We start from the raw sequence: 20126 nt of genomic DNA on the forward strand, positions 1-20126 counted from the left end.
TCTGTCACTTGCACTTCTTAATACAAGATTTGTAGGCACAACCTGGTACTGACACATATATGCAGCATCCTAAGTTGTGCATGCAATGAATGGGAGCCTGATTTAAAATCAGGCCCTGTATGTGTGCCCATGGCATTTGTAGTACACCCTTTACTGCAGGATCTAGGTACTATAAAGTCCTTTCTCTCTTCAGAATGCTCCGCTAACATTGGCTAATAAGCTTTGCAACCCTATTGTGAGCGTGGCCTTTACTCGTGTCTCCGTCTGATATATAAGGGACTGGAAGTGTGGAGAGGTTAAGTGACTTGCTCAAGTCTCACAGAGAGTTGGTCTCAGAGCTGGAATTAGAGTTAAGGAATTCCAGGCTCCCAGCCAGGTGTTTAATCTGTCAGGAAACTCTCTAGTGTTGGGCAAATTTCCAAACAATCCAGGATTTACTCCCACTTATCTCCCCTCTCCCCGCCCACCAAATAAAAACAGAGAAGCGCGGTGTGTGTCTCGGTGGACAGGGTGGGGTGGGGGGTGCTTCCTGCTTGTTTGTACCTGTGACATGTCAGGAATTCTAATGTTAATCTTCCTTGCTTTTACAGAAGTCTCAGACGAGGACAGTGAGTACAGCTGGTTGGGCATATTTACAACAAAACGTTTCACTGACAAAGCACCGATTCATCAACACGCAAAGGGTTTGCAGAACGGGGCCCCCTCTGAAGACTTGTCTGACTTGAACAAATGTTGAAAACTAAGTTCTGCTGTTGCAGGAGCTACGAGGCTGGAATGAATTGGGGGTTGGGGGGGGAAGGGGAGAGACGGGGAGGCTCCTAGTTTGTTTCTGGCGAGGCCTGTAGTAGGCCAAGCAGTCTCTGGAAATCGGCCCAGCACTAGAGAGTTGTAAAGCCTGTATATCGCTGGAAACAGATCACAGATAAAGAACACAGGAGCTGCACCAGTCGGAAGTGTCTCAGATTTGCTGGGGAGAGGGACCAAAGGGATGAATTTAGAGGAGCACGACTCCTTCCTGTCACATGGGGGGCCAGTCCGGGGGTCACAAGCTGTCCCCAGGGAGTGGCAAGCTGAAGGTGGAGGGAATCCTGCAGTGCCCAGCCACACAGCGGCAGAGGACCCTGCAACTTTCCTGCAGTCCCACCAGGTGGAGAGGCAGGCTGAGAAAGAGAAGACCTTCCAGGGCTTCCTCAGGAATCAGGCCAATGAGAGCAGCAGCCCCTGCACAGATAAGTGCATGAAGGGGGCATGTGTCCCCAAACACCCTGGGCAGGAAGGGTAAGGGGCCAGCAGCTGGTGGAGCCAGAGCATCTGGGCAGCTTGAGGACTAGTGAGGGACCTGGCACTGGCAGCAGGGCTCCAGTGCCCCTGAACTCACCAGCAGTGGTGGGGGGAGCAGAGCAATGTGGTCCCAGTTTGCCCTGCTCTCCTGGCGCATTGCCTGGGGTGGGAGGGGCATGCTGCCCCTGCACTCACTGGCAGGAAGGGGACCAACATGACCAGGGACAGAGCCTGGGGCAGAGGAGGGTTGTCCCAGCCCTCCCCAGGCTTGGGAGACTGGTCAGGTGGCCAATGTGCCCCTGGGTCCCCCTCATCAGTTACCCCTGGGACTCGCCTCCTGCTTTCCTGGTCATGGAGCGCACCTGCCAGCCTGGTTAGCAGGAGCTATACAGTGGGAAGGCAGCAGGAGAAAGTGGGGCAGAGACAAGAGAGGAAGGCCAGGCTCAGAATGGAGCAGGAACCTCCTATTCTGTTTCTGGCTGGGTGTGTGGTAGGCCGAGCAGCTGTAAAGTCTGTCTATGGCTGGAAACCAGTGGTGGGAAGCTGATCACAACTAAAGAGCACAGGAGCAGCCCCAGAGTGAGAGAGGGGCAGAGGCTGACTGCAGGGGCACAACAGGTGCTCATCACACTGAACTCTCATTGCCACAGGTTCAAGGGAAGCGTTTGCCTTGTTCAGTTCTTCTGCATGTCATTTCATCTCTACCACAAAGAGGCCAGAAATCAAAAAGAAACATTTGTGAAATTAACTAAACGCTTTTCAATTGACCTGCATGGATATGTTTTCCTGGGTTGCTGGTTCAGGAAAATTTTCAAGGTCTCAACCTTGTGTCCTGATTCTGGGTGGGAAATGTCAAAAATTCTCACAGGACGAGAAAACCATTTCCAGACCTACCGGTAAGTGGCTCTTGTGTAACGTGGTGGTGAGGAAGGAAACTCAGACAAGGAGATCTCTTCTCTCACCTGTCTGTTCAGGTGCATGAGCATAAAAATGGCTTGTTGACCCCGTAGTTGTTGTTACTGTAGCATGTGCTAATGTGTCGCTCACTTACTGACATGTGTAGACCCAGGTGCTGAGAACTGAAAAGTCTCGAGTGAACCTAACGTAGTCTTGTTTGAATGTGGCCTAGATAAACATGTGCGAGGTCCCTCTGAGTTTGCATCAGCGTGGTCAGCATGGGACAGAGCTAATGTGTGCTGCACTTCACATCTCCTTTGTCTGGCCTGCACTATCACGTAGGCAAAGAAAGGAATTACCAGCTCTCTCTCATAGCCAGTTATGCCAGCTGTCTACTTGTCTATAGCCGTGGTCCCTAAGCTTTTCACTAGTGTGGACCGCCAATCACCCCCACAAACCTTTTGCGGACCCCCACCAAAGCCAGTTCTAGCCTCTATGTACGCTTCATTAAATGGAAAAGGAAACCACAACATAGATTTTCAGACAGCAATTAATAGAATTATTGGAAGAGATTTCATCTAAAAATAGTAATGGATTGTAACTTTGCTATTTATTTAAAACTGGTTTGCTATGATCACTTTTATCTATCTTTTATTTTTTTCATGGACCCCTGCAAGACCCTCACAGAGCCTCAGCAGTTTGCAGGTTAGGAATCACTGATCTATAGCCTTCTTCAGCTAAACCAAGGCAGACCAGACCTGAATTTTGCATGAAGAGAACGAGCAGACAAAGCTTTTAGCAGAAGTTTGTTCTTCTGGCATATGAAACTGCAATCAGATTGCGACCAACCTAGAGCTTCTGGTATCTGGAGCCCAAGTGTTCGTTTGCAAAGTCTAGCTCCAGATTTCAAACATCACCGTGTAGGGGGGTTCTTTTCCTGGAGGCTGTGTGTGTCTCGTTGGCTGGACCTTTATGTCCTAAAAATTTCCTTCCTTTTAAAGCTACCAAAGTGGTAGCTGTGTTAGTCTGTGTCTGCAAAAGCAATGAGGAGTCCTGTAGCACCTTAAAGACTAACAGATTTATTAGGGCATAGGCTTTCATGGGTAAAAACCCACTTCATCAGATGCATTAGGTTTTAACCCTGAAAGCTGATGCCCAGTTAAATTGGTTAGTCTTTAAGGTGCCACAAGACTCCTCTTTGTTCTTCCTTTCAAAAGTGACAGAGATTTCCATACTGAATCAGATCAGCAGTGCATCTAGCCTGACACACCACCTCCAGCGTGTAGTTGATGATTCAAAGGAAGGTAAAACCTAGCCTGGTTTGTAAATGCACCTCATCAGTTGCCTAATGCTCTGACCTGGATGGAAGGAGCTGGGGGTTGTGGGGGGGTTTCTTCTTGATTGCTAGCAATTAAAAAAATGTATCTTCTTCAGCTTACATTTTGATTCCTCTTCTACCATTTCCCCAGCTCATAGAAAAGCTACACATAGTATGAACCCTGCCCATCATGCCAAGAAAGTTCTGGACACGTTAATTGCCTTTGTGCACTTTTCTGCATAACTTCAATTGCTTTCGCCCAGCCCTAGCAAACGTAACCTGATCAAATCTGATTGGTGGCAAGAGCTCTGTTGCTACGGTTGACCTCTCAGACCCTCCTCTTCCCCTTGCAGCCTGTGTCTGTTGCTCTCACCACAACATTAACTTTTGTGAAGCTGAACCTCAGTGTTTGGAAACAAGAAGGGAACTTCACTCACTTGCTGGCCATTGAAAGACAGGAGCAGTGAACTGAACCCTGGAGGCTCCTGGGCAGGGGTTGGTTTTTATGCCTTGGCCGTGGTGAGCACTTACTGGGATGAGGTATCTTCTCCAATACATCGCATGTTTCTTCGCCTTCTTCTCTGCTGGGTTTTTGATAGTCGCCACCTGGACAGATTGCTGGATGGTGAATACGGACGACTCACTGGAGGTAAGGTCAAGTGGAGGGCAACCCAAGCACTCCAGCGGCAACCAAAGAAAAGTCTTGCTGCCTGGGGACAAGCGAGTAAAGCTGCAGCATGAAAGCCCCACAGATCAGCCTTTGGGAGGCTACATCACCCAGCAAGATGATGGGGATATGGTACCACCCCCTCAGAGGCAATCTTGAGATGGGGAAATGCTACTGATAGTGAAAGGCTGGGTGGGGTTAGTCCAGTGTACCGGTTTAAGCTCAGCTCAGGGTAAAGCCTGTCACTAAAATCTTTTCCCAGGACAGGCTGTCAAACGCCACCGCAGTCTGATTTTTCCTTTTCCCCATCTGGGACAAACCACACTGCCAGCTTGCTCAGGAATCCTGCAGACTGAGCCTGCCAAGAAATCAGAGTGAGTGGAGGCCTCCAGTCCCTAGTAGCTTTTCATTGTTCTGCTGGCTGATACGTCCCCAAGTCATTAGCTGCTTTGCACGCAAGATAAAAGGAGGCTCCAGAAAACTGATTATTGCGACAAACTTTAGAGCCCAGGGTCAGTGGTGTAGGTGCAGAATAATCTCATTGGCTTTACCAGCGTTATTCAGTAACAGAATGTAACACCACAATTTGGCCTTACATTTCCAGTCTAAATGGATGTCTTAGAGTGGTTGTTTTCTTCTTGTTTTGTGACTCAGATAGATCTCTGTGGTATAAAGAATCCAAAGTGTGGACTTCTGAAGGCGTCTCTGACCAGAGGCACTTCTGGGGCTAGCAGAACTTCAGGGAGAGGCAGAGACTGGTATTTAGTTCTCAGACTTGAACTCTCCCTTCTGACACTTGCATGGATTAGCACACTAGGAAAACAACAAGCAGTCCGGAGGACTCAGGCACCAGACTGACACCCCAGCCTCTCACCTTGCAGTTTCTCCTGCCCTCCTATCATCACTTTCACAAGCATAGTGTCTCCCATGTCTGCATTATTGCTGCCTTTGAAACCCTAGAATGAGCAAACCCTTCTGTATGGTTAAAGGTAGAAGAGCTGCAATGAAAGGGTCACTACGCACAGGTAGGTTGGTTCCCCACAAAAAGACAAATCCTACTTTGTCTCCAAGCCTAAATGCTTTTGGGGCTGATGGTCAGAGACATATAAGATCTATGAACTGAGAAGATTGAACATGGCTGAGTGTTAAGCTCAGATACGTATAAGGACAGATCCCCAACAGGTGTAAGTGGATGTAGTCCTCCTACACCAGCTCAAGCCCTGGCCCTGGATTTTCAGTCCATTGTTGTAGCTTTGTTTTAAAATTACTGCCAGCAGAAGTGAGAAATCTGAAGTCATTGGCAGCTTTTTCTCTCCCTGGCTTCAGCAGCAGATGGTTTGAATTCGATGGGGCTTGGAAAGTTTAAAAGACGATGGAGAACCAGCAGTTTAGATCATCCGAGAATCCAGCTGTTTACCGTTAAGCACCTAAATATACTGACTGTCTCAGAACCAGATTGTGCCTGGCTATTCGTTTGTCACAGAACTGAATTCATTCTGGATAAAACAATTCCTACAATGAATCCATTCTGTGAACAAGACTTATTAACCTTGTGTTCACCCGCAAGCGGGTTTCACCTAAGTGCTCCATTAACACGGAGTTGAGTGACTGGCAGCCACTGTTCTCACATACCTGCCCTGAGTGTGAATACCAAACCAAGCAGCAACGTGCCCACAGCATTAATACCTGATCGAGTGAGCTTCTTAATTCCCCTAATGAGCTCATTGCCTTTCTAAATAGGGGCATGCAGGTAAATCATCAATTGCCGAGGAGCTCAGGAATGGATATTGCTGCTGGTTTCAGCTGGTGACAGAGAATGAGTCAAATAGTGTTCAGTTTGCAGAGAGAAGAGCTGCTTTTCCAGTAAGGCTGTGTCTACACGTGCACGCTACTTCGAAGTAGTGGCGTCAACTTCGAAATAGCGCCCGTCACGGCTACACGTGTTGGGCGCTATTTCGAAGTTGAAATCAATGTTAGGTAGTGAGACGTCGAAGTTGCTAACCCCATGAGGGGATGGGAATAGCGCCCTAGTTCGAAGTTGAACATCGAAGTAGGGCACGTGTAGACGATCTGCGTCCCGCAACATCGAAATAGCGGGGTCCGCCATGGCAGCCATCAGCTGAGGGGTTGAGAGACGCTCTCTCTCGAGCCCCTGCGGGGCTCTATGGTCATCGTGTGCAGCAGCCCATAGCCCAGGGCTTCTGGCTGCTGCTGCCGCAACTGGGGATCCATGCTGCATGCACAGGGTCTGCAACCAGTTGTCGGCTCTGTGGATCTTGTGTTGTTTAGTGCAACTGTGTCTGAGAGGGGCCCTTTAAGGGAGCGGCTTGCTGTTGAGTCTGCCCTGTGACCCTTTCTGCAGCTGTGCCTGGCACCCTTATTTCGATGTGTGCTACTTTGGCGTGTAGACGTTCCCTCGCAGCGCCTATTTCGATGCGGTGCTGCCCAACGTCGATGTTGAACGTCGACATTGCCAGCCCTGGAGGACGTGTAGACGTTATTCATCGAAATAGCCTATTTCGATGTAGTGTGCACGTGTAGACATAGCCTAAGAATCCCAGAGCACTTTTTGTGCAGGGCTGTGAGTTGGAGCCAGAGTTAGTTTTCCTTTGGGGTGAGCATCACTATGCACACGGCTTGGTTGGGCTAGCAGTGCCCTGGAGCTGGAGTTCCCTAACTGGGAGCATGTGCCTCGAGCTGTACGTCTTCACTAACTGGAAAATAGACCCAGTCAGGGTCGGTCTTCTGAGGTTTGATTTTGCACACCTGGTGGCACCACACAAAATTGAACTGTCTGGGATTGGCAATTGACCCCTGTGCTCCTCAGTATCACAAGGAATAAGGGAGGTTGATGGGAGAGTTTCTCCCGTCCATCCCCCTCAGTGAGCATGGCCAGGTAAATCGACTGTAGGTGAGTCGAGTCCAGCTGTGCAGTTGCTGTTGCTGGAATACATATCTCCAATCCACTTTAAGGTCTCGTGTAGAATGACTGAGGGGAACACAAGCTCGAGATCCCCTCCATTCACTTCACAACCTTCTCTTAAGAAAGTGAAACATGAACCAATGACGTTTGGGAGCCACTGGACGAGAGGGTCAGTTCACTTGGGATAAGTTTGAACGTGTCTCTCAACCAGCACAAGCCCAGAAACTGCTGCAGATGAGGCCTCTCTGGTTGCAGCCGGGCTAGAAGTGATTGTTTAGTGTTGTGTTGTAGTCTGTAAAAGTTCTTTGACCACACTTAGCACCGTAGCGTTGCACAGCCCTCCAGCCAAGCTTTCAGAGGTACCTGCCGTGTGTAGGGAGTGGAGTTGAGTGTTTTGTGCACCTGTTTTTCAGCTACTCTCTAGATCTAGAGACATGATCTATGCATTGCTCTGTGTTTGTGTTAGGGAAGGCAGGCCAGAGAACCAATTGGAGCTGCAAGTGGTGAGGGCCTGGCCTGGCTCCCAAGGATGCTCTGTCTTGCTGTCCAGTTTATTGTTACTGTAGAAATTTCCCTTATACCAGAAGAACCAAACTGTACACGTGGAGCCAGGACCCCCTTTGGCCTGGCAGAGTGCCAACATATAAGGTACACGCAGCCTTTGCCCTGAAGACAGAAGTGTGGTTGCACTTCTCTTTTTAGGGAGGCTCCCAGGGACTGTTGTGGTGACAGCTGTGTCAATACCCACCTAAATGCAATCTAACTAACAAGTTGAAAAGAGAGATGACACAGGAGAGGTAAGGGGAGAACGTTAAAGTCAAAGAGATTACCTGTTGCATAAACCGGAGCAGCATGAGGATGAAATGGGCGTGTTACAAGTAGAATGTCCATGATCTGATATCATTATCCTTGTTCCCTCAACCAAGCCAGGTCAGATGGCCCATACCTGACCGGCACTGCCACACAGGTGGATCTGGAGAAAAGAGAGGAACATGGAGGGGAAATTGACCTGATGGGTACAGGCAGCGAAGGCAGGTGCACAGGTAGGAGGCACCATGGGAGAATGCAGGGAGACAGGAGTCTCTCTCGTGGTGTTTTGGCCTGGCTGTCGCTGCCCGAAATGGGGACAAGGAGAGGGGGTGACCGTCACAGCACACCAAGAAACACACAACTCTGACTGAGCTCCGTTGGGCTAGCAAAAGGCTCGGTTCTGATTTCAGGCCTGGAGGGAGTTTTGCGCATAAAAGGTGCATATTCTCCAGGCAAGACCCGGTAGAACTTGAGATTCAGAGGACCGGGCTGCCCAAGATCACTCATTTTGAGGGCAGTACGGGTTGAACCTCTCTTGTCCGGCACCCTCAGGACCAGACTGGTGCCAAACAAGAGAATTTGCTGGACTACGGAAGGTCTATATTGTCTCGCACACCACCAACTCTTCCGCAGCTCACTGGGCTCTTACAAGACATTTAGAGGTAAATTACAGCTAAATAACAGCACAGAGCTCTGAGAGCCAGGACTGGTGTCTCTAAACAAACTTTATGGGACCTTAGTAAACTTGGCCACACCCATGATAAGTAGTGTAAAGCATTGTGTTTGAGTATAAATATACCCCTTCTAGGGGGAGCCCAGGTGGCCATGATTCAGCTAATATGCAAGAGGGAAAGGACTGGTTGAACTGAAAGGGCCAAGACTGAAACTCTCAGTTCGGTGTGTCATAATAAAGAAAACGAGTAAGTACCTTATGTCAAGAGAGGGACATTATATACCCAGTCTCCAATGTTTAGAGCTCTCTGTTTCAGTGTAGAGTGGTATCGCTTTCCCTGGCTCGCTCACGAGATGTGTGTAACATGTGCCATTAACTGGGCTGGTCCCCGTTATTCTCCGGCTGACCAGAAGGCTGGTATTTGGTGCATGCTGCTGTCCAAAAGAGATGATTGTCTTATCATCCAAACATGAGCTCCCGTTCTTCTTTCCTAGGTGCTTTAATCATTTGTTCAGTCAGGCTGGGGTTCCTCTGGCAGCCATAACACAGACTCCAGTCCAAGGTAGCACAAACGTCTGCCCTGCTCCATGGTGTATGTCCCAGCACTTCCAAGAGTACACAGGAGGTGCTTCATTCCCTGGGCCTATTTACAGTGCTAACAAATAGGTCTTTGCTTTAGATTGACTTAGGAAGGCTGGGCAGAAAGGCCTGTGGGCTGGAACTTGGCAGCCTTTGCACGCTTAGGTAGCACTTGAAGTCGTTACCTGCTGCCTCTGGTTTGCAAACTCCCTTGGAACCTCTGGATCATACCCATTCCATAGCTGTGACACTGATGTTAGGCCCTCTTTTGTGTTATCAGTCTCTACAGAGACTGCAGTGAGGGGGCATGAATGGTGAATGACCTCAGTCCTAGCTGTGGTCCAGGGTGAAAAGGCAACCTGGAGGGAAGCCATTGTTGCTGCTGGCCACCTTGTTAACCCACTCAGCAGAGGACCACAGGCTCTAGGGACGTCAGTCCAGCAGCTGTCACTCCCACTAAGTTCACTGTGAAACAGGAAACCCCTAAGGCACAGGCAATGGGCTTCCCCTTCCCCCAAATTCCTGCTGGCTCCAGAGAAATTTTAGAGGCACAACCATTCTAATTTAAAATAATGCTCACTCACAACCAAGTTAGAAAGTGACTTTTCAGTCCCAAGTGAACCGAGTTCTAGGCACGTTGGTAACCCACAGCCCAGGACCCCATGCTGGACGTGGCAAACGTCTGATTGGTATTAGTTCTCTGTCTTGCAGTGGCACGTAGGCATCCCAGGCATGAACCAGGGCCCCACTGTGTATAAACAAGACAAAATGACAGCCCCTGCTCCAAAGATCGTACAATCAAAGTGTAAGAGAAGAGGTGACAGGTGACTGAAGACACCCAGAGCAGCACAAGAAGACAAGGAGAGAACACAAGAGGCAGTGGTATCACATCACTGAACCCTTTCTCCTGAGCGTTTGTCCACTGACGGTCTAGCTCAGTGGCAGTGAACAAGTGCTTTGCCATTGACTTTGCTGGGCTAAGGCGTCACTCCAGCTCTCTCCTCTGCCCCTGGCTGCTCTGTTTGTGTGTGCTCTCGTGCTTCTTTTTGACTTCTAGGTGAGCACGAAGTGTCGCGGCCTGTGGTGGGAATGTGTCACAAATGCGTTCGATGGGATTCAAACCTGTGACGAGTATGACTCTATATTTGCCGAGCACTCTCGTACGTATGCTTCAGTGTTTGATCATAAAGTGTGGCGGTGGTGAACGTAGAATCATAGAACCATAGATGGGACCACAAGGGTCATCTAATCCAGGAGTTCTCAAATGAGGGGTCATGACTTTTCAGCGTGTTGCAAGCTTATTAAGGGGGTTTGGGTTGCGACCTGTCAACCCCATGCATACTGGGGCTCATATCATCAACCTGAGTCCTTCAGAGCTGGGTGCTTGGCCAGCAGCCGCTGCTCTCCAGCTGCTCAGCTCCAAAGACAGTACTGCTGCCAGCAACAGCACAGGCAGGAAGGCAGCATGGTATCAGAGGGCTTGTCAGTTTTTGGGAAGGAGGGTCATCACAGCCTGAAATATTTTCCAAGTGGGCTCCAGCAAAATAAGTTTGAGACACTCTAATTGGATGTAACCCCTCTGCCAAGATGCAGAGTGTGTTGTGTCTAAACCATCCAAGCCAAATGGCTCTCCAGCCCCCTTTTGAAAACCTCCAGTGCAAGAGCTTCAGACAGGAGATTTTTACCATATTGCAGGATGTGGAGTTGATTTGATACTGTTATAACCCCGCAGACTTAAAGGCTTGTTTCCACTGCACTGTTAGTGAATTATACCTCGAGTGTTGTGCTGAACTCCAGTCCTGTCCACACACAAGAACCCTTAACTCGAGTATGATGTTGCTTTTAACTGAAGCCAGTTGACTCACCAGGGGTCTTAGCTAACATTCGAGTCAGCAAAACTCATCAGCCTCGAGCACAACTGCTCAGTAGTATGGACAGACGCTCGTCCCACCCACATGCTGCTAGTCCTTCAGTGCCTTCCCAGAATTCCCACGTGTCCCAAAAGGATACAAATTCTCCCACGAATCACTGGGAAAGGCTTCCTAGAGTGGCTCATCTTAGAGCAGAACCATAGGATGTGGCCCCAGAACACTTTCATCCACTTCCAGTGTGGACACACGCAGCTGAAACAGGATTTCACAGTATGGCTGCTCTCACTTGAGCTGGGCTAACAGGGAAGGACTGTCTCCAGTTATCCACTCTGCAGTGAACCCCGACCCTGAGACAGGGAACAGTGTGGGCCTTGTGGCTGTCTGCATAGCGTCAGCTTCACCTTCTCCATCTGTCTGGAGAACTCCCCTGGAATGCACAGCTGGCTGGGGCTGCTCAGGGCAAGATGATGCCCCCTCCCATGTTTCTGGATACCTCTGCATCGCACTAAAAAGGCCTCAGCAAAGGTGCCTGCTCCAACCCACTGGGTGGGTGGCCAACTTTCCCTGGGTCGTCTTTATGAGGCGATAAATTTCCCCTCTACATTCTGTGCTCTCACACTGCTGCTCTTGCCGGGATGCCCCATTAATCAGCGGGGAGACAAGTCGTTCTCCTCTCCCCGGCCAACCTCGAGCACAGCAGCCATGTTTAGGAAAACATGTCAGCACGTCCCATGAACCTCACTTTTGCTGAGCAGCGATGGTCTACGCAACACACACGCTTCCGTGTTTTGCTGAAACAGGGCCCTTGGGAGACCACTGCTGGCAGCGCGCTGCCAATCCGGCAGAGGAAGATATGCCGAAAGCCCAGAATTGAGCTCGTTAACTCTTCTCCACGACCCAGAGTCAAGAATCTGGCTCTCCCCAAACTCTAGGTCAGCTGATTCTGCAGAACACTAACACATGCTTGAGTCCTGTTAGACAAGGGTCAATAAGGCCTGAACCCGAGGCACTCGGTGGGAGTCTGTTGCTTTCAGTGGACTTTGGTGTTCAGCTTTACTCATGCCTCTTCTCGGTTGCTTGAAAGGGATGGGAAAGAGTCTTTGACAATAAATGTGGCACCTTATAGACTAACAGATATTTTGCAGCATAAGCTTTCGTGGGCAAAGACCTGCTTCATCAGATGCACCTGACAAAGCAGATTTTTGCCCAGGAAAGCTGATGCTCCAAAATATCTGTTAGTCTATAAGGTGCCATGGGACTTCTTGTTGTTCTCGAAGATACAGGCTAACATGGCTGCCTCTCTGATACTCGAAAATAAATGTGTAATTGAAAGCAGCTTATCGTTAACATTTAAATTGACAGGTGTGGCAGAAGGCCACTCTGACTCCCTGACCATAGAACACAGAGTCAAAAATATCCAAAGTTCAGCTACAAGGGAAATTGATACACCAAATTCTTCAGACCAGGGTTCATTTCTCCGGGAGTGTCCAGTATACCCTCATGATTGAAGAAAATCAGCATATATCAACTTTCACCCATAGAAAAGCTCATGTGGGGCCTTTCCTGCCTTCCCATGGCTTTGTAATTCAAGCCCCCTATATAACAGAATAAACACAACAGAGGTTTGTCCTTTCAATCTGTCCCTGTCTCATTCTGGTTTTGGGGGGCTGGGAAAAAAACCTTCCATGCTAAAGATCGGCAGAAAGCTCAGGCCTGTGAGGAAAGATGACTAGCAGCTACTTTCAATCCCAAAGCACATGGATCAATTCAGCCCTGGAAGTACGAGCAGGCAACATTTTTTCCTTTTGATTTGTGAGAGCAAAATCCAAAATTCTTTCATTTTCATTTTCCTGGGGAATTTACCCACCAAAACAAATGACAGTTTTGGGATTTTATTATTTTCTTTTTCATTCTGAAAGTTTTGTTATTAAAAACAAAATTACAAAAAGTTTGAACAAACTTTTTTTTTAAAAAAAAACCCAAAATACCCCTAGAGAACAGGCAGCCAGATGTTCTCTTCTTCAGTTTCTCTTTGCTAAGATGATGGCACCTTACTCTGATCTCTATACGTGCACCCATCAGTGCATGCTGTAATAAAATCTCAGGGTCGTATCCCATTGGCATAACAGATGGGCCCAAACCAAACCCATGGACCCAAATCGACCTTTACAAGCATCTTTTACAATCAACTTTGTTCACGCCCAGGCCAGTGCAAAGTTGTTCCTTTTTGGTATGTCCCTGATCATCTGCACTTGACCATTGCGTGGCTTACAAGAGTCACCTGTACAGCAGTAGCTCATCCTTGCTGCAGCTATTGTTAGATTAGCTGTAATGCAGCAGGATGAATTGAGGGTGTTTTACCAGGTGGGGGGAGCGGCTTTCTTTCTGAATGCCCTTCATACAAACAAGGTGAAGGATAACTAGCCTCAAAGTGGGCATGAGGGACTTAGTCTCTGTAGAGTGCAGTGCTACAGCCACTCTTTTTTGGGGATTACGGGTGGGAAGTGCCGATGTCGGCAGATCACCTCAGCTAAAGCTTGCGCTGCTCTGGGTGCTTTGATTTCCCTGGGGCTGTGCAAGGCGTGAGGCTGGTCAGTGGGTGAAGGTGGCAGAATCTAGTTCTTTTGGATCCTTACTGTGGTTCCTTGCTGCACTGTGCCACTCTGCCTTCTCATGCAGTGAAGTTGGTGCTGACCAGAGCCATGATGATCACGGCAGACATCCTGGCAGGGTTTGGCTTCGTGTTCCTGCTCCTGGGACTGGACTGCATCAAATTTCTCCCGGATGAGTCCACCATCAAGCTGCGCATCTGCCTTGTGTCTGGGGTTATGTTGCTCATAGGAGGTATTTGTCCAGTGCAGTGTCATGGATGGCCTGATTTTAAAAAGGTAGTACCTAAAGCAAAGGAAAGAGAGTAGTTTAGTGGGCAGAGACACACACTCTATGCAAGGAAAGATGATTTAATAGTTAGGCCACTAGCCAGAGAAACAAGTTCAATCCCTGGTATACCACTGACTTCCTTTGTGACCTTGGGCAAGTTACTTAGCCTTTCCCATCTGTAAAATGGGGATAATAGCATTGCCCTGCCTTAGCTTCAGAGTACTCCTGTTGCAAGGCTAGCTACTTTAGAGGGTGAGATTCTTAGATAGTGGGGTCAGGGAAGTAACTAGGATAACTAGGTACCAAATTATAACATTAACTTACTATCAATAAAGTTACTTTATTTGAAAACAACAAGAAGCCCTGTGATGCCTTATAGACTAACAGATATTTTGGAGCATAAGTTTTCGTAGGCAAAGATCCACTTCATCAGATGCACGAAGCGGGTCTTTGCCCACAAGTTTATGTTTCAAAATATATGTTAGTATATAAGGTGCCATGGGACTTCTTGTTGTTTTTGAAGACACAGACTAACTCGGCTCTCTCTCTGATGCTTTATTAATTTGACTTTACACTAATATTAAAAAAGCTCTCCCAATTTTACTGTATCTAGCTATCTGTCGCAATGCCAATCATTGGGAGGCTTATGCATACGTGTGTTTGTAACATGCTCAGAGATCCCCTTCTTTATAGCCCAGTGCCTGTCAGAGTCCATCCAAAAGCACTGTGTGAACGTTTTGTTGGCAGTTTTCTCCAGGTGTGTGTCCAAATTCAAAATCTGCCTGAGAAATGTTCAAATTCGAAAACTCCTGATCATTTTACAAGTTGATAAACAAGAGGTGGTGAGAAAGAGGAGGACGGTGTGGCTCAGGGGTTCCCAACCTTTGCAATAACAGGGCACACTTCAATGAGACAAACACTTCCACGGCACACCCACTTTATTCAGCTAATTCGATTGCTCATAAAGGTCACATTTACTGATATGCACTATGGTTACAGTCTTACCAGAGAGGTTTACAACACAGCAGTGCATAGAACAAGCTGAACAAGGATCAAATGCATGAGTGTTTCGGATCCAACACAGGATACGCCGCCTGAGACAGTGAGCACAGACACATTTTCCATATCTGCTCAACACCATGCTAGGGATGTTGAATAAACGAGTAACCATTGGAACCAGCTCCCCTCCCCACCAGCCCATTCGGGCTGCAAAGCAGCATTTCAGCTGCGTCCTGGTGTGAATGAGGTACTGCAGGGTCGGCATTTCCCCTCAAGGCTGCTTGAGCCCCACCTGCCACGGGATTTGTCAGTCTGCTTCCCTCCTGTGCAGCAGCTCTGCAGAGTCACAGCAAGGGGAAATTGACAAAATTTCACAGCACGTTTGAACAGTTCTCTCAGCACACCGGTGTGCTTTGGCACACGGGTTGAAAACCACTGGTGTAGATACATCCACCTACCCCCAGCCTCACACACTTTAGAGACTTCCAAGTTTGGAAGATGTCTACTGGCTAGAGTGTCGATGCCTAAGAAAGCAAAACCCATTGAGGATGAACTGCCCTCAAGTGCACATGGGACATGCCCGATGAAGTCCCTAGGAGCTAACAGGTGCACTAAGAGATAGCAGACTGTTGTACGTTCATGGTATTCACCTTGACAGCTCTCGCTGATGCTCTTCTCTCCTGCCCCGCAGGCTTCCCAGGCCTCATTGGCTCGGTGTGGTACGCTCTCGGGGTGTACGTGGAGCGCTCCTCTCTCGTTTCCCACAATGTCTTCCTGGGCATCCACTACAAGTTTGGCTGGTCGTGTTGGCTTGGAATGGCTGGGTCACTGGGCTGCTTTATATCCGGGGCTGTGCTCACCTGCTGCATGTATCTCTTCCGAGGTATGAACCAACTGCGTCAACTAGACACGGTTACAAATCTGTTGGGTGTTGTTACACGTTCTCAGAACAATAGAAGATTGTTTAGGGCACAGAAGAGATCTCAACTGTGTGTGTCTATTAGACACTGCTGAGAATACCACTGTGGTTCTGACTCCCAGGATGGGGATCCTTAGCAACTTAGAGCAGGACCAAGGCTCTTCACACGGTCCCTAAAGCTCTCCAGTGGCCTATCAGGTGCTTTGAGCCTGGAGTCATTGGAGTATGTGTACTTCATGTGTTTGCTGTGTCCTTCTAACTGGCTGCATAAATCAAGAGCTCCATAACACCCTGCCCAGGTGCTCAGTCCCTAAAGGTTCAACAATATAACAAAGCCTATATAAAAGCTTCATCTCCTAACCAGCATCATTATGTGTGAGGGTTAAGTGCACACCAGTCAGTAAAGTGGGGAGTGTAGTCAATGTTCCTGCTATTTTTCCCAGGCATCTGTGGAATAAATTTTGCTATATGCACCAAGGCATGTGTGGATGTGCACCATGGATGCTTTGCTAATCAGCTGAGTGTCATTTGAATCTCTCCTGGGTGGCCGCCAAAGCACTCAGCTTTTGTAGTGATTTTCCCATCTTTGTAAAGTGCTTTGAGAGCCTCAGATGAAAGAGGAGGCCTAAGGATGAAGTGCAATATTATGTATCTTATCCCCAAACTGGGAGCACCATTGCACTGCATTCTGAGGGTACTTTGCTGATGGAATTGGCTGTGCCACTGCTAATCAGATTTTCCTCTTTCCTTTTGCAACACAGACGTTGGCTCTGGGAGGTTCTACTCCAGGTCCTTGAGCAAGATGTATGCCCCAGGTGGGATGACCATGGCCAACACCTACTCTCCAGCAGCTCGGACAGCTACTGCCAAAATGTACGCAATGGACACCAGAGTGTGATGAACAGGAAATGACGAGATTAAAACTCAGCTTTTATTTGGAACTGCTTATTCAGAGGCCTTGTGAACAGGTGGCTGTGTTGCCCCTCACAGCTACGTGCAGAATGGCCTCTGGGGCAGCTTGAAATAAAATCACCTTTGGCAACCCAACAAGTAAGCAGTCTGCAGGAAGGCTCCTGAATGCAGGACGGCCACTGGGTTGAATTCCGAGATGTGCTAAATACCAGCTGGATCCCATACCTCGTGCTGTTCAGCATCAGTGAGGTGAAAGAAAGCAGCTCTGTGAAGGAGTGGTCACCGACACGTTGCGTACAGAAACCAAAACAATATGAGGAAAAAGACCCAGAGCTAATCATGATAAGGGGCTGACTGAGCATGGGGACCACACATACGGGTCTCTGCTGCTGGCAGGATGGGTCACAGGCTGTCATTTGGAATCCATGCAGTGAGGATGTGGATGTGCTCTCTTCTTGACAGAAGGGAACAGGCTGTACTAACCCGCACCCGCCCTGCTGCCTGTCCTTAGGGCTCGCCTACAAAATCACCAGCTGGAGAAAAGACTATGTTCAGAGGCATCCTACCCTGGCAAATGCACACCTCTTCACCAAATGTTGAGTAGGCTGACCGACCAGCCATCTGGGATTCCCAAATCTGGAAATCCTACTTTGACACTTAATCATTCCCTTACTGAGATAGCCAAGGACGAACTGGGTGAGAATGCAGAACAGCCATGATGAGTGTGTTAATCAGGAGCAGGTATAACCAACTAGAAAACCCCTTTGATTGGAACACCCTTTAGATTAAAACACCTTCTTATACAATTCAAAGCTATCTTGCTGGGCATGAAGTCTGCAGCCCTTATGTACGTCTCTGGTAGGCTAGAATTTAGACATTGTCTTCATTGGGGGAAAAAATGTGTTTTTAATGAATTAGCTAACACAAATTAACCCCCTAGCATGGCCAGCAATTTTCAACATGTGTGCTGGTAGCCGCAGAACATAAGTGGGAACTTCAACTCTAACTCAACCAGTTTAACATGTGCTACATCCACACAAGAGTTTTTCAACACATTAGCTGTGTCTACACGTGCACGCTACTTCGAAGTAGCGGCACTAACTTCGAAATAGCGCCCGTCGCGGCTACACGCGTCGGGCGCTATTTCGAAGTTAACTTCGACGTTAGGCGGCGAGACGTCAAAGTCGCTAACCTCATGAGGGGATCGGAATAGCGCCCTACTTCGACGTTCAACGTCGAAGTAGGGACCGTGTAGACGATCCGCATCCCGCAACGTCGAAATTGCCGGGTCCTCCATGGCGGCCATCAGCTGGGGGGTTGAGAGATGCTCTCTCTCCAGCCCCTGCGGGGCTCTATGGCCACCGTGGGCAGCAGCCCTTAGCCCAGGGCTTCTGGCTGCTGCTGCGGCAGCTGGGGATCCATGCTGCAGGCACAGGGTCTGCAACCAGTTGTCAGCTCTGTGTGTCTTGTGTTGTTTAGTGCAACTGTGGCTGGGAGGGGCCCTTTAAGGGAGCGGCTTGCTGTTGAGTCCGCCCTGTGACCCTGTCTGCAGCTGTGCCTGGCACCCTTATTTCGATGTGTGCTACTTTGGCGTGTAGACGTACCCTCGCAGCGCCTATTTCGATGTGGTGCCGTGCAACGTCGAAGTTGAACATTGACGTTGCCAGCCCTGGAGGACGTGTAGACGTTATTCATCGAAATAAGCTATTTCGATGTTGGCTTCACGTGTAGATGTAGCCATTACGTGGCATTTTTTAGCTAATGTGGCAGCAAATGTGCTTTTTAACCCCATCTAGACAAGGCACTGAGTATTTCCTACAACTATTGGAATAAGTAAGCCTCTTCCACTCCTACGTCTTGGAGCGTAGGCCACTGATGACCATTCACTGGCATCCCTTGTCCTGGGCAATCTTTTCCAGTTCTGACCAGGTGGATCCCATCTTTTTAGTGTCCACCTTCAGATCTCTACACCAGGTGTTTCTTGGGCACCGTCTTTTCCTTCTTCCTTGTGGGTTCCAAATTAAAGTTTGTCTTGTAATGTTGGTTGCTTGTTTTCTGAGGGCATGGCCAATCCGTCACCATCTTCTCATCCTGATTCCTTCTTCATCAGGAAGTTGGTGAGTCAGTTGCCACAGGCTTTGGTTCTTGATGACGTATGGCCAGTGGATCCGGAGGATTTTTATTGATAAACATCTGGATTTTTTGGAAAGCCATTTTTGTAGTTCTCCAAGTTTCTGACGCATGTTGTCTTCAGTTCAAGGGACCTGATGAGTGCTCTATAGATGCATAAATCCAGATGCTTTCTGGAAAAAAATATAGATAACTTGTAAATAACCTCTTGATTACCTTATTGTCTTCTGTGTAAACAGATAATGATTTCCAACTGTAGCACACAATAAAGTGGTCTTATAATAAAACAATTACAACCACTTCACCCATTTGTCAATAATATTACACCCTCTCATTATTTTCCTCACACTCAGTTAACCATGTAAATAATATACTTTGCTTATTGTTATAATGTCACAACAATTTGCTGATTCAGAGGTATGTGTATGTATTTTAAATAGAGTGTTTCCTCACCCTGTTTTCATGAGTTAAGTGCACTGGGTGGTGGTGATTTTATTAGAATGAAGGTGTGGATCCAGAGAGCACAGTTTTACTTAACTATTTTAGAACTGTAAAAAATGCACACTTGCAAACCAGTGTAACTTCCAATTGTTAAATCACAATCTGTGTGATACTGATAACCTCCCTCCTGGAAAAGAGGAGCAAATGGCAGCAGCACAAATAAGAACAGGCTTTAGCCAGGGGAGGTTTGATCCAGGAAGCTGAATGGTTGTGCACCGATTGTTAACATTAGACCCCCACTGCTCAGCACCAGTGCTTGCTTTTCAAGCACAAGCAGGCTTGGCGGGGAGCTTTCAATGCATCCATGCTTTTGAACCTGTTTGTAAGGCTTCTAAATGGCAAACGCCCTGAGGACAAAATCCACAGAGGAGGAGAGTTCATGCAGGCCGCTTTATGCACCAAGTGCACAGAACTGTAGGCAAACCCAAGATTAGTGTGTACAACACACTGACTGAAGCATGAGCTCTGGTGCTCCACTTCTTTAAAGGGGAACTCCAAAGCCTTTCTACCTACCAGGATCCCCAGGATATGGAGTTCTCCCTGCACATGTTGACAGCATTTAATAATAGAGAACACATATATAACAACCATAATACCCCTTAGCATTGGAAAGATTCTGTCTTCAAAGCTTCACAAGCAACAAGAAATGTAATCTCTTAACAGGCAGGCAAGTTCTATTTTCCCTCTTTCACAGAGGACGAAGCTGAAGCCGGGAGTTAAATGACTAATCCAAGGCAACAGAGAGTCAGTGTCAGAACTGAAGATC

At 48.1% G+C, this 20126-nt stretch overlaps 1 protein-coding gene across 1 annotated transcript; it reads left to right on the forward strand.

The window, feature by feature from the left end:
* The first annotated feature begins 3871 nt into the window (after positions 1-3871).
* Positions 3872-19168, forward strand: CLDN16 (claudin 16). The gene is made up of 5 exons (XM_075004129.1): positions 3872-4145; positions 10206-10308; positions 13699-13863; positions 15590-15781; positions 16579-19168. The coding sequence occupies exons 1-5, from the start codon at positions 4032-4034 to the stop codon at positions 16713-16715; spliced, it is 711 nt and encodes a 236-aa protein (XP_074860230.1). The 5' UTR covers positions 3872-4031; the 3' UTR covers positions 16716-19168.
* Positions 19169-20126: the final 958 nt, after the last annotated feature.

The sequence above is a fragment of the Carettochelys insculpta genome, chromosome 10 (genome assembly GCF_033958435.1).
Source record: "Carettochelys insculpta isolate YL-2023 chromosome 10, ASM3395843v1, whole genome shotgun sequence".
Lineage (NCBI taxonomy): Eukaryota > Metazoa > Chordata > Testudines > Carettochelyidae > Carettochelys > Carettochelys insculpta.

Excerpts from the sequence above, each read along its gene's own strand:
- CLDN16 (XM_075004129.1), top strand. The coding sequence starts at position 4,032 with ATGAGGTATCTTCTCCAATACATCGCATGTTTCTTCGCCTTCTTCTCT. Across the intron at positions 4,146-10,205 it reads ATACGGACGACTCACTGGAG|GTGAGCACGAAGTGTCGCGG; the intron begins GTAAGGTCAAGT and ends TTTGACTTCTAG. Across the intron at positions 13,864-15,589 it reads GGTTATGTTGCTCATAGGAG|GCTTCCCAGGCCTCATTGGC; the intron begins GTATTTGTCCAG and ends CCTGCCCCGCAG.